The sequence below is a fragment of the Xenopus laevis genome, chromosome 4L, assembly GCF_017654675.1.
Source record: "Xenopus laevis strain J_2021 chromosome 4L, Xenopus_laevis_v10.1, whole genome shotgun sequence".
NCBI lineage: Eukaryota > Metazoa > Chordata > Amphibia > Anura > Pipidae > Xenopus > Xenopus laevis.
The window spans coordinates 96,186,875-96,199,260 of record NC_054377.1 but is presented as its reverse complement, the minus strand read 5'-3'; the positions used below and the strand labels follow the sequence as shown (position 1 = coordinate 96,199,260).

General features: G+C 37.9%; 1 protein-coding gene across 5 annotated transcripts in view; it reads left to right on the top strand.

Annotated features, from left to right (window-relative positions):
- Nucleotides 1-12,386, top strand: part of cacna1e.L (calcium channel, voltage-dependent, R type, alpha 1E subunit L homeolog) — a 393,059-nt gene that overhangs the window by 260,012 nt on the left and 120,661 nt on the right. For all 5 annotated transcript variants that reach the window (XM_041590515.1, XM_041590513.1, XM_041590512.1 and 2 more), the window contains exons 4-5: nt 2,463-2,568; nt 4,732-4,871. In XM_041590515.1, the coding sequence (XP_041446449.1) occupies nt 2,463-2,568; nt 4,732-4,871 (246 nt within the window). The remainder of the gene's footprint in view (nt 1-2,462; nt 2,569-4,731; nt 4,872-12,386) is intronic.

Sequence of the window (12,386 nt, the reverse complement as noted above, 5' to 3'; positions counted from 1 at the left end):
TTTTTCTTATAATTTCAGTTATCTGGACTGGAGTCAAAAACAAATCTGGTGCCTTTTCTTTTCCCTGGCATTATTAATGTATGCAGAAGGCTGTTTCTGTTCTGCTCCAATCTCTGAATGGTGTTTTCCTTTATTGACATACAACTGCCCGATTTATGTTAACTTTGTGTTTAGCTGATAGTGACAATTTGTCAGTTTCAATCACAGTGGAAGAAAGCTGCCTGCCGGGGCACATCAGGGATTCTCTTCATCACACTGGAGTATTTAGTACTGTTTAGCTAAAATAAAACCATAGGAAGATTTTTATACCTATAATTTACTATACATCCTTAGAACAGCAGATGATTGGTTAGGGATACGTGTAGTAAAATGAATCAAGTAAGACAAAGGTACATTCACTGGAAACACAAAATCTGTAAAAGTTTCAGGTTCAGAGATGCAAAGAAGTGGAAATCTATTATGTAATGTTTTGTTCATTCCAGTCATTTGGGTCTATTCAGCTAAAGCTAACAGGGTTCTAAACATAGATGAATGGAGGGAATTGGTAAACCTTAGTAATTATGTTTGTTTTTGTCTTTTTAAAAGCGAGAACTTTTTTCACAGAGCTTTAGAATAAATAAATATAATATGTTGAAGGTTTTTCTACTGTAGAGCAGTTGGGTCAATGTACAGAAATCTTATTTTATACTGAATCTCTCATATTATATTATAATTGTTTTCAAGACTGCTCTCTGGTCAACATCTAAAAGGCACTATAAGAATTTACTAAAAATTGTACAATTTGTTAGCACAGCCACTGGAATAAAAAGTGAATTCAAGGAGAATTATTGCTGGTCATAAATGGAAGTTCTCATTAAATATAATGTAGGGGCCAGGTGCACATGCTCCAGACCATCAGCAAGGGGTGATAACTAAAGAGATCAAAAAAATAAATCACATGACCCCCCCCCCCAAGATGCACAAAAATTAATTAACTAGACCTATGCCATTATCACCCTGTAATAGGGAGGGAGCTTCCTAAGGGACAAGTGTAGTAAACTTTTTGGAATCTGGATACTGTATGTAATCCAGAGCTCATGCCTAACCCTCTATGCCAGGGGTCCCCAACCTTTTTAAACCGTGAGCCACATTCAAATATAAAAAGAGTTGGGGAGCAACACAAGCATGAAAAAGTCCCTTGGGGTGCCAAATAATGGATGTGATGGGCTATTTGGTAGCCCCGATGTGGAGTGGCAGCCTACAAGAAGCTCTACTTGGCACTATACTTCGTTTTTATGCAATTAAAACTTGCTTTCAAGCTTGGAATTCAAAAATAATCACGTACTTTGAGGACCCTGAGAGCAACATCCAAGGGGTTGGAGAGCAACATGTTGCTCACGAGCTACTGGTTGGGGATCACTGCTCTATGCTCAGTAATTTAGCCAGTTGCGCATGGCATTTGCACATTATATATTGATTTTTTTTATAAGCTATTAATAAAGAGTATTTTTGTACATTTATTGACTACAGCCTTGGTGTAGCTTTATATTATTCTTGTTTGTTTGTTTGTTTGTTTGTGATAGCTAAAGGCAAGGGTAGTTGAGTAGGAATTCATTTAATCCCATGTGTATAGCCATAGTAATAGCAAAGTTTGTGTATTCACAAATCAGTAGGTTATATGATTAAGCAAAAAAAGCATGAAAAGCCTAAGGCTGTAGGTACTCCATTAATGTGGAAATTAAATGCATTTTACTACACCTGTCTACATGGGTTTACATGAGTGCCTTTTTGTTAAAATCTTGAACATGCACACTCCTAGGAGTGTGCAGGTCCATGATATTAACAAAATTGTATTTGTGACCACTTTATGGGAGTAGTTGTGGACTCACTATTTCACCTCCTTAACCCTTTAAACTTTGACTTGATTGGTGTGCCCTCCATACATTTGTGTTTTTACATGAGTGCCTTCTCAATTACCCTTTTCTTGAAACCTTGTTGGTGGTCTGGGGCATGGGCACCTGGAGCACGCATCATTTCCATTTATGACCAGTTTTATATTTCTTTGAATCAATTTTCATTTAGAGATGCTATCCGTTTCATAAACACTTTTAAGAGTGGCAAAATGTGTCCCTCTGGTTCACTTTTGTGGGATCTTTTATTTTTTATTAGCCAGGGCATTAAATGTTTTATGCTGACGCTTTATATGACATTAAAAAGCATTTGTGATATGTGTATGGATATTTGTGTTTTGTCTGTTGTGTAGTTACTATTCTCAGTTTCTTCCCACTAGCGGAATTGTTGCCAAGGTGGCAAAGGTTGCCTATCCAACCAGGAAGATTTCTATAACTGTTGTCAAATAGTAATCTTATTAACATAGGTAATACATATTCACACAGTGGTAACTAGTCATTTATACTTCAATGTGAACCTGTCATGTTTTTGTTATATCAATTTCAGTGTATTTTCCTTAATTATTGTCTCACTCCTTTTGAGTACATGATCCTTGCCACAATTATTGCAAACTGCATTGTCCTGGCTTTGGAGCAGCATCTTCCAGGGGATGACAAGACTCCAATGTCTCGCAGATTGGTAAGTTACTATTTCTACCACACTGTTCTTCTATTGTGTCAATAAGAAAGAGGAATAAAATGTGTACATTTATGGAATCATTTGTCCTGAAACCTGTTGTGCAGGAAGCTCCAAATTACAGAAAGGCCATCTCCCATAGACTCCAGAGTTTTTAAAATGATTTCCTTTTTCTCTGAAATAATAAAACAGTACCTTGTACTTGATCCACACTAAGATACAATTAATTCTTATTGGAAGCAAAACCAGCTTATTTGGGTTTATTTGAGGTTTTACATTATTTTCTAGAAGATCCAAATTACAGAAAGAGACAGAAAATTATTCGGAAAACCCCAGGTCCCGAGCATTATGGATAACAGGTCCTATACCTGTATTGATATTTATTACATAGGTAAAGCATGTGATCTTCTCAGCTCTCTAACAAAATATATGATAATCACCCTGTATATGACGCATAGCAGAAGGTATAATGTCTGAGTGCCACTGGCCAAAACCACCTCTCTTTCCCCTGAGCCTCTAGTCCTTATTTATCTTTTAGAATTTGCTCCCAAGATAACGCTAATTGCTACTCTGTCAGTAAATTTAAATCATTGTCTGTTTTTTTTGACTAATCCAATAAGAGCGATCTGATGCATTTTACAAAATTTGTCCTAAGCAAAATTCGAAAATTTACAGCATATCAATGAATTCGCGTTAAAAAGTCTTGGAGGAAGTTATATAAGCTGAATTGTCCCCGGGTTTAGGAAAGTGAGGATATCCCAAAATTGCTGAAAGTGATCCGCATTCACTAAAAGGTTATATTATTGCCAGTTGTGCAGAATTTGAACTATAAAGGGATTGAAGAAGATTATTGTAACCTCTTAGAAGCCTCATTAATCCCTGTTTTTTGGTAGTGCCATTGCTCATTGTAAGGTCATCTTATTGCACCCAGCTTAACTCGTTGTGTTAGCAATCGACAGAGAGACCCCGTGTTGAAATGTGCAGAGTATAGCATTTAGTGGTTGTTACCGCATTAGAGATACTCATCTACATTGCTCCTCGGGAGACGTCCATCTTTCATTTGGAGTTTGGCCCACGTGGTTGTGCAATAGGACTGGGCTGTGTTGCATTAAATGCCCAGTGAGCACTGTTAGTTTAAAAATAGAAAAAGAGATCTTGTGTACTGGGCAAATGACTACAGTACATGGGAATGATATCCTTAAAGGGATACTGTCATGGGAAAAAAACATTTTTTTTCAAAATGAATCAGTTAATAGTGCTGCTCCAGCAGAATTCTGCACTAAAATCCATTTCTCAAAAGATCAAACAGATTTTTTTATATTCAATTTTGAAATCTGACATGGGGCTAGACATTTTGTCAATTTCTCAGCTGCCCCAAGTCATGTTTCTTGTGCTTTGATAAACTTCAATCACTCTTTACTGCTGTACTGCAAGTCAGAGTAATATCACCCCCCTCCCTTTTTCCCCCCCAGCAGCCAAACAAAAGAACAATGGGAAGGTAACCAGATAGCAGCTCCCTAACACAATATAACAGCTGCCTGGTAGATATAAGAACAACACTCAATAGTAAAAACCCATGTCTCACTGAGACTCATTCAGTTACACTGAGAAGGAAAAACAGCAGCCTGCCAGAAAGCATTTCTCTCCTAAAGTGCAGGCACAAGTCACATGACCAGGGGCAGCTGGGAAATTGACAAAATGTCTAGCCCCATGTCAGATTTCAATGCGTTTTGAAAAAAACATGTTTTCCGATGACAGGATCCCTTTAATGAGTAACCACTCTAGTCTTATGCACAGTGCAGCACAGAGCTATATTGACCCTTCCATGACAAGACCATTGCAGATCCCTTGCACACAGCTAATGTCACTTGGGGAAGTACACACAAGGCTGGCAGTCAATAAAAAGTTTAATTTCTAAGCTAAGGCATTTTAGCATGATTTTCAGAAAAAGTTTACAATATTCAGTCTATACCTAAAGGAGAAAAAAAGTGAAAAATAAATGTAATTAATGGACTTATTTTATCTTTATGATATTTATTTACTGATAACTTAATGAAAGGTCAGTCCAAGTGGGGAATCTTCATATTACACAGTCTAATGGAAATATTGTCTGCTTTTACTATTATTTGTCTGCCTAATTTTCATGTTGCCTTCTTTTGTTTGCAGGAAAAGACTGAGCCCTACTTCATTGGAATATTTTGCTTTGAAGCTGGGATTAAAATTGTCGCTCTGGGGCTGGTTTTTCACAAAGGTTCTTATCTCCGGAATGGCTGGAATGTCATGGACTTTATAGTAGTGCTCAGTGGGTGAGTATCTCATACAGCTATTCTTTTATAAGGTTGTGTGCTTGCATGTATATATATATATATATATATATATATATATATATATATATATACCTATACCCTGATAAGAATTTTTTAGGTTAATTGCACACACGAGTTTCTCTGTAGACCTATTTGGGTCAATTGAGAATCACCTAAAGCCACCATTTGGTTGGACCTGTATTGTCAGTATCAAGCAGACTCACATGTTATGTAACATGATAAAAACTATCTCTATGAAAGAAAAAATATCATTGGTTTTCCAATTATAATCTTTCTGGTGAGTACATTTGTAAATACCATACAATTTGTGCTATTGCATTAAATAACAAATGTAAGTGTTAATTTCAATAACAGAGAGAAGGCAGACAGTGCTGGAAGAAGGGAAAATGTCAAAATTAATATTTCTATAGGTAATCAATTGTTACCAGAAGTACTGAACACAAGAGGTAAACCCACTGGGGAGAAAAGGCTTTCTGATTAAGTGTCTTGGTTTTTCTGGTTTTAATCATCATTGTACACATAAACAAACAGTTAATTGTCTTTAGTGTTATAAGATATCAGCCACTGCCATAGTGTTGTGTTCTGCCTGGTGATGTCTTCTGCCCTATAAACACATTACACTAGCCTCTTATATTCATGCAGTACCAGAATGTGTCGCCAAACATGTTTAAGGATGGCACCAGTTGAATCCTGTAGTTTTGTCTGACTGTCCCTGGATTAAAGTGCATCCCATCTTTAGCCTCCTCTCAGGGTTATATAATTATGCTTTGCTTTTGTGACATCATTTCATTTCATTACCTATGATTTGAACATCACTCCGTCTTTAAGAAATTTCAGTTTGCACTGTGCACTAAGGAGCATGATTAAAAGCAGAATAGAAAGATCGAAAACCACATGAGAGACCAGGTCACACACAGTAAATAGTTTTGACAGAAATTCTGTAAACAGGGAACGTCCCATAATAAAATAGGACCAGCTTACCTACCCAGGTTCATATATGCACCAGATGATTGTGGAAGTGTAATTTCAGTGAGACCAATCTGTAAAATAACTACTCAGTTTTAGATAACAGCAAAATTAATGTTGAAAATTCTAGCAGGGCAGATTCTCCTTGGAGCATCTGTACACAAATTTTGGCCATCTACTTTGGAAAACTAGAGGTGCAATGTGGGAATCCCGTGGAAGGTTTAACATGATTCTTATTGATGTATTTTTTTGGCCTGAATCATTTAGCACTGCTCATCTGTAGCTATTGTACAGTATATACTGCTTACTGCGTAACTTTTCATTTCAGATAGTTCAGGAACATTGTAGGAAAGATGCTTCTTTGGAGCTGGTGATTATCAATATACAAAATTCATCTCTAGCATTTGCGTGGGTGACGCGGGCAACAGAAAATTGTCTCTTTGATATTATTTTGCAGAGACAACTGTATAAGGGAATAACTAAGACACAAATGGGGGAATGTAATAAAAGTCGGTAACGGAAAAACTATTCGCAGTGCGGAAAGTTATGCCTTTGCACTAGAAATGGTTGCTTTGCACGAATTTAATATAGCTTTTGCAAAACCGGAAACTGTTTAGTGACCACTTCCGACAGTGGAAGACCGTTTGCGAATTTTATAGTTTGCGCAGTAAATGTATTAAAACGTCTTACTGAAAAAGTCGTTATGTTTGCTCCAAAAGATTACGACACCTTCAAGCACTTCTTAAAAGTGCGCAATTAAAATTCGCATTGCGCAATTAAAATTTGCAATGCAATAACAGTTTAAGGAACAATATTACATTGTGAGATGTGGATTTTTATTCTTATTGGTGCGAATTGTTTTTCTCTTTGCGACTTTGATTACATTCCCCCCAAATCGTTAGATCTGCAAACTTTGACAGCATAAAGGCATATAAAAGACTTCCTAATATAAGTACAAAAGGAACATAGTTTGTCTTTAAAATGCTTCTTAACAAATGTACCTGTAAGTATATTCTCGTTGTAAACAAGGAAATTCAAATCAAAGCAAAATCATTATGGTTTGATAGAAAGGTTAGCATTGAGGATTGTAAGAAAAGTAAGTGCATTGAAGGTATTCAAGACTTTTATTAGGTACAAAAAGTTTCCAATACAGCATTGGGGTGGGGCCCTTCATATCAGAGGAAGAAAAAGTGGTTTAAAAGACGAGAGAAAAACGCAAAAATTTTAAGCTGATAATTTGCTTAAACTAAACGTACACTTTGTACATTACTAAATGGTAATGTGTTGGGTTCTCCTTAACTGAGAACGATTTGGGTTTTTTGTGGATAACCTTTTTTAACTTTAGACAGTATTGGTCAGTAGCTACTAAAGAAAATCGAGTGTTGTCTTGCTTATAAAAGGGCAGGAACTTGGGTTATGAAAGCATAATTTTGGTGGTAATTGCTGTTAAGGCCTCTCCTTGAGTGTACATTGTAGTTTTGGGTTCCAATCCTAAAGGGGTGTTTCATATTTAAGTAAAAGGGATTCTGTCATGATTTTTATAATGTAGTTTTTATTTCTAATGGTGGCCAAACGAGCAGATTTCTCCCCGATATGTCCACCTTGAGGTGGGCGATAACGGGCTGAGCCAATCGTGGGCCCTAGGGTCTAATATACGGATCATAATATATGGAATATGGGCTCCACACATGGGCCAATAAGCTGCTGACTCAGTCTGTCGGCAGCTTTTATCGGCCTGTGTATGGCCACCTTAAGTTACACAGTTTACACTGCAAATAATTCACTCAACCATATAAAATTTAATTACTGAACCAGCAAATGTATTTTTTTGTTGTAATATTGGTGTGTAGGCAGCCATCTCAGGTAATTTTGCTTGGTCATGTGCTTTCAGAAAGAGCCAGCACTTTAGGATGGAACTGTTTTCTAGCAGGCTGTTATTTCGCGTACTTAATGTAACTGAATGTGTTGCAGTGGGACCTGGATTCTACTATTGAGTGCTGTTCCTAGATCTTCCAGGCAGCTGTTAGCTTCTGTTAGGGAGATGCTATCTGGTTACCTTCCCAATGTTCTGTTAGGCTGCTGGGGGGGGAGGGGTGATATCACTCTAACTTGCAGTACAGCAGTAAAGAGTGACTGAAGTTTATCAGAGCATAAATTACATGACTGGGGCAGCTGTTAGACTGTTTGCTCTTTTGAGAAATGGATTTCAGTGCAGAATTCTGCTGGAGCAGCACTATTAACTGATGCGCTTTGTAAAAAAAAGAAATTTCTCAAGACAGTATCCTGTTTTAGTATGTTATGTAATACCCAGTTCTAAGCAACATTTTCATTTGGTCTTCATTATTTATTTTTTAATAGTTTTTTTAATTATTTGCCTTCTTTCCAGCATTCCCAGAATCACTGACCCCCGCAGCAAAAATCACCCTGTGAGGCTACAATTTTAAAAACCATGGGGAAAGACTGTCAAGGTTGGGGTTGTTGTCTTTGGAGTAAAGGCAGTGAGTGGATATGATTACTCTTTATAAGTACATTAGAGGATATCATAGACAGATAGCGTGTGTGTGGTGGGGGGTATTTTTTCCATAGAAAAGAACAAAACAATAGGCTACCCCGTTTAGAATCAAAGGAGTTTAAATTTTCATTTTAAATATCAAAAATGGTTCTTCATGGTGAGGGCAACGATACTTTGGAATATCCTGTCAGTGGATGTTGTGATGGAAGATTCTATTAATGAGTGGCTTGATGACTTATTAATATCCAAGACTTTTGGAATCTTAAAATCTTCATTTAGTATAAGTGAGTAAATTGATAGATCAGTATAGGTCTGTGTATGTATGTGCACTGGAGTTTATTTGAAAGGGTTGAACTCAATGGGCTTTTGTCAACCTAAATGTATATCTAAGTGTGACTTGTGGCTTCTCTCCATTCTGTTGACACAATATTCTTTATCTACAAGTCAGGATCAAAGTTTGGGGCTATGTTGTAGCACTTTGGCTTTCCCATGGGATTTAATTAGTGAAGAATCTAATTAGTTATATTTTTGGCAAAATAAACCCTTTAATGAGGGGATATTGACTTGTGAAGCAACAACCCATCCATTTTCCCAAATGAGACTGAAGACGAGTATTGACTTTTTTGATTGTGTTACCTAGTACCAATGGACTTCCTAAAGCCTTAAGCACTGTCTGTTTATTCATTTAAGAACTAAAATTTAAGAATAATATAATTTCTCCTCTCTAAAAAAAAAAAATGGAATGCAACAAATGTTATTGTACATGATATACTGTATACCATAGAACATTGCTTGTCACTTGCTATTCAAAAGGCAGTTGTGAGCGGCAGCAAGAAAATAAATTACTATTTGAAGAGTTCCAAATAGCATGGTAAGGGCATTGCATTCTACACAGTTTATCTGTTATATGCAATGTTTTTCCCTAATCTATAGTTGTGTTTATAGAAAACACAGCTTTATCATTGCACACACAGAAAAATGTAATTTCAATTCTTATAAAATTCATTACTGGTGTTACAGGAACTTTAAATATTGCTCTTAGCTTTCCATATATTTGCAGGCTAGCAAATTTGTTGTTGTCTCTGTGCTTACCTCAGGCGCTCTGACATGCGACAAGAATGGTGCAGTTGTTACTGGTACACTGAAAGAGACAAAACTGATTGAAAAATAGAAATTTTCCTCTTAATGTCAGAGTTTGCCGTCTTTCTGGAGACACATTACTGGCCTAGGGTAAAGGGGGCATCACAGAGCATAGAATGAGCAGGGTCGGCTGGGCAATTCAAGGGTGGATCCGAGAGAAATATATATTGGTAGTGGGGTTGTACAGCTTAAAAGGCTGCGTAAGGGCTCTTACACACGGCCGTTCCGACCTGCGCTCCCCTGCGTTCCGTTTTTTGGCGTTCAGCCGCAGGGGAGCGCAGGAATAGACGCAAGTCATTATTTGAAATGGGGCTGTACTCACTCAGGCGCGTGTAGGCGCCGAACGCAGGTTCAGACGCAACATGCTGCATTTTTCCTGCGTTCGGCGCCTACACGCGCCTAAGTGAGTACAGCCCCATTTCAAATAATGACTCTATTCCTGCGCTCCCCTGCGGCTGAACGCCAAAAAACGGAACGCAGGGGAGCGCAGGTCGGAACGGCCGTGTGTAAGAGCCCTTAGGGTAGCAGAGCAGTTCAGAGAGGACAGGTAATTGCAAATTTACCTTAATTACAACTTACCCTATCTGGTAAATTTCTGCCAGCAACCCTACATACAAGTTGGTAAATACTGTTTAATGCAAAGTTGTCCCTCACCTTTCCTCATTGCAGAAACAGCACTCTGCAATTGTAAAAGACAGTTTTGTGATCACAAAAGATTTTTTTTACTTTCTTTACATAGGGATGGATTTGTTTTTGAAGCAAATATTTCTTTTTGAGAAAACCTACCATGAGAAAGCTCTTCAGCTCATATATACAGTTAGGGTTGCCAGGTCTCTAACCAGCGTGAAATCCAGCATAGAACCCATTTGTTATGCCAATATTTATGGAAGAAATTTCATAAGAAGAAATGACAATTTTCTAAAACATATTGGTAACCATATGCTCAGTATTCCATATGACCTAGTTCTGTCCAGAAATCTATAAAAGTTCAGCAGCAGGAAAGACATGCTATACATCTGAAATGGAGCTGTTAGCCTAATATATTCAAGATAAATATGAGCAGTTTGGTACTTTCCCTTGTATATTGCAGCAATGCTGCAGCTTTCCATGTAAGAGTCAGAGGTTTCATCAAAGCTTTTAACCATGTTTCACACCATTTAGCAGCTCAGCTCTCTCACAGCTGATATCTCTGTTGTTAATATCTGAACAGGTGTTGCAACTTTCTCGAACAGAGTCTCTTTCTAAGCACAAGTCTAATGGGAAATCAGTATCTAAGGTTAAAAGTACTTTTCTCCCCCAGTACCTACAGTTTTTTAGATATTGCTTTACATAAAGTGACTAATCAAAAGGTAGCATATACTGGTCCTCTGTATAAGCAAACATCTTATTGGTTGCTTAAGGAGATCTAACCTCTTAAAATGAATGTAGGATTGCTCAGAGTGTGTTTTGAACACTTTTACAATTCAGATTACAAAAATCACCCTTATCATGTAAATGCTTATCATGATGCATCATATAAACATGTAGAAGTTCCAGGGGAGGCAAAAGACACTCCTAGTAACTTTAAAAGAGAACTAAACCCTAGAAATGAATATGGATAAAAATGCCATCTTTTATATACTGAACTTATTGCACCAGCCTAAAGGTTCAGCTTCTCAATAGCAGCAATGATCCAGGAATTCAAACTTGTCTTGGAAAGTGTCTGCGACACTCACATGCTCAGTGGGCTCTGAGCAGCTAGTGAGATGCTAAGCTTAGGGGTCATCACAATTTATCAAGCAGAACATGAGGTTGGCCTGTAATACAAGCTGATGCTACAAGGCAGATTATTCAATTCTGATACTAGTTGCACTGGTATCTGTGCTGTCATGTAGTAATTATCTGTATTAATGAATAATCAGCCTTTACGCTTTAGTTCTCCTTTGAGTGCAGAATTTCCAGTTATTTAACTTCAAATTTGGATCCTCTAGTGCAGGGTGTTCATTTGGTAGAATCGCCCCTCTCTATAGGTGTGGTAGAGTGATCAAGGAAGTGTGTCAAATGGTTAAATTTGCTTTTAATTTCTCCACAATAGTAGATATAAGCTGCAAAGGAGATGATGCCAAACAAAGAAGGGTTTCTCTGTTTAAAGGCTATTGCTGTCTGGCCTGGAAGAGTGTTACTGTTCTGGAAGGAAAAGTCAAGCCAGACAATCCATTCCAATGGTCCAGTTCGCATATTGGAGCTCACTTTCCACAGGAAGGCTGTCCTGTGGAAAGGTTTTTAATTATAGTGAAAGTGTTGGAAGGTCTATCAGAGCAGGGCACAGAACAGGGAGGTTACCTGTCAGTGTTAGCAACTCCCAGAGGGACTGGAGTGCTGCCTGTCACTGCAAGGAGCAGAGGGAGACGTGACCAGGCGACTGAGAGAGTGATTGAGCATGATTGAGGAGAGCCAGCTTGTCACAATGAGATATTTAATAGCCCACTTAAACATGATATTGGGCAGCTAATTACAGCTCTGTCTTGACAGTGAAATACTGCAGCTAGTTGCTAAGTGTGCTTTGACAGGTACTTGTACATTGACATAGGCTCAAGAGATGCTCAAAAATGAACCTCCTGTAAACAAATTCCAGGAACTTTTGCCTACTAAGCCAACAGCATGCTTAGGCCATTCCCCATTACACCCATACTACACCACAGCCTTAAGCCCAAGACTTAAGACTTGCCCCCAACCCCTCAAATTATAAATACTGGTGGGTTTGCAAAAAAGGGTGAGGTGTGGTTAAAATCTTGTGGGTATCTTCATATTTTCCCTCTTAGCTGCCACTGTAATATCCATGGCTAAATTTCTAATGTGGATGCCCTTAGGCTGGCTGCCTAAACTCTTTCCTACCA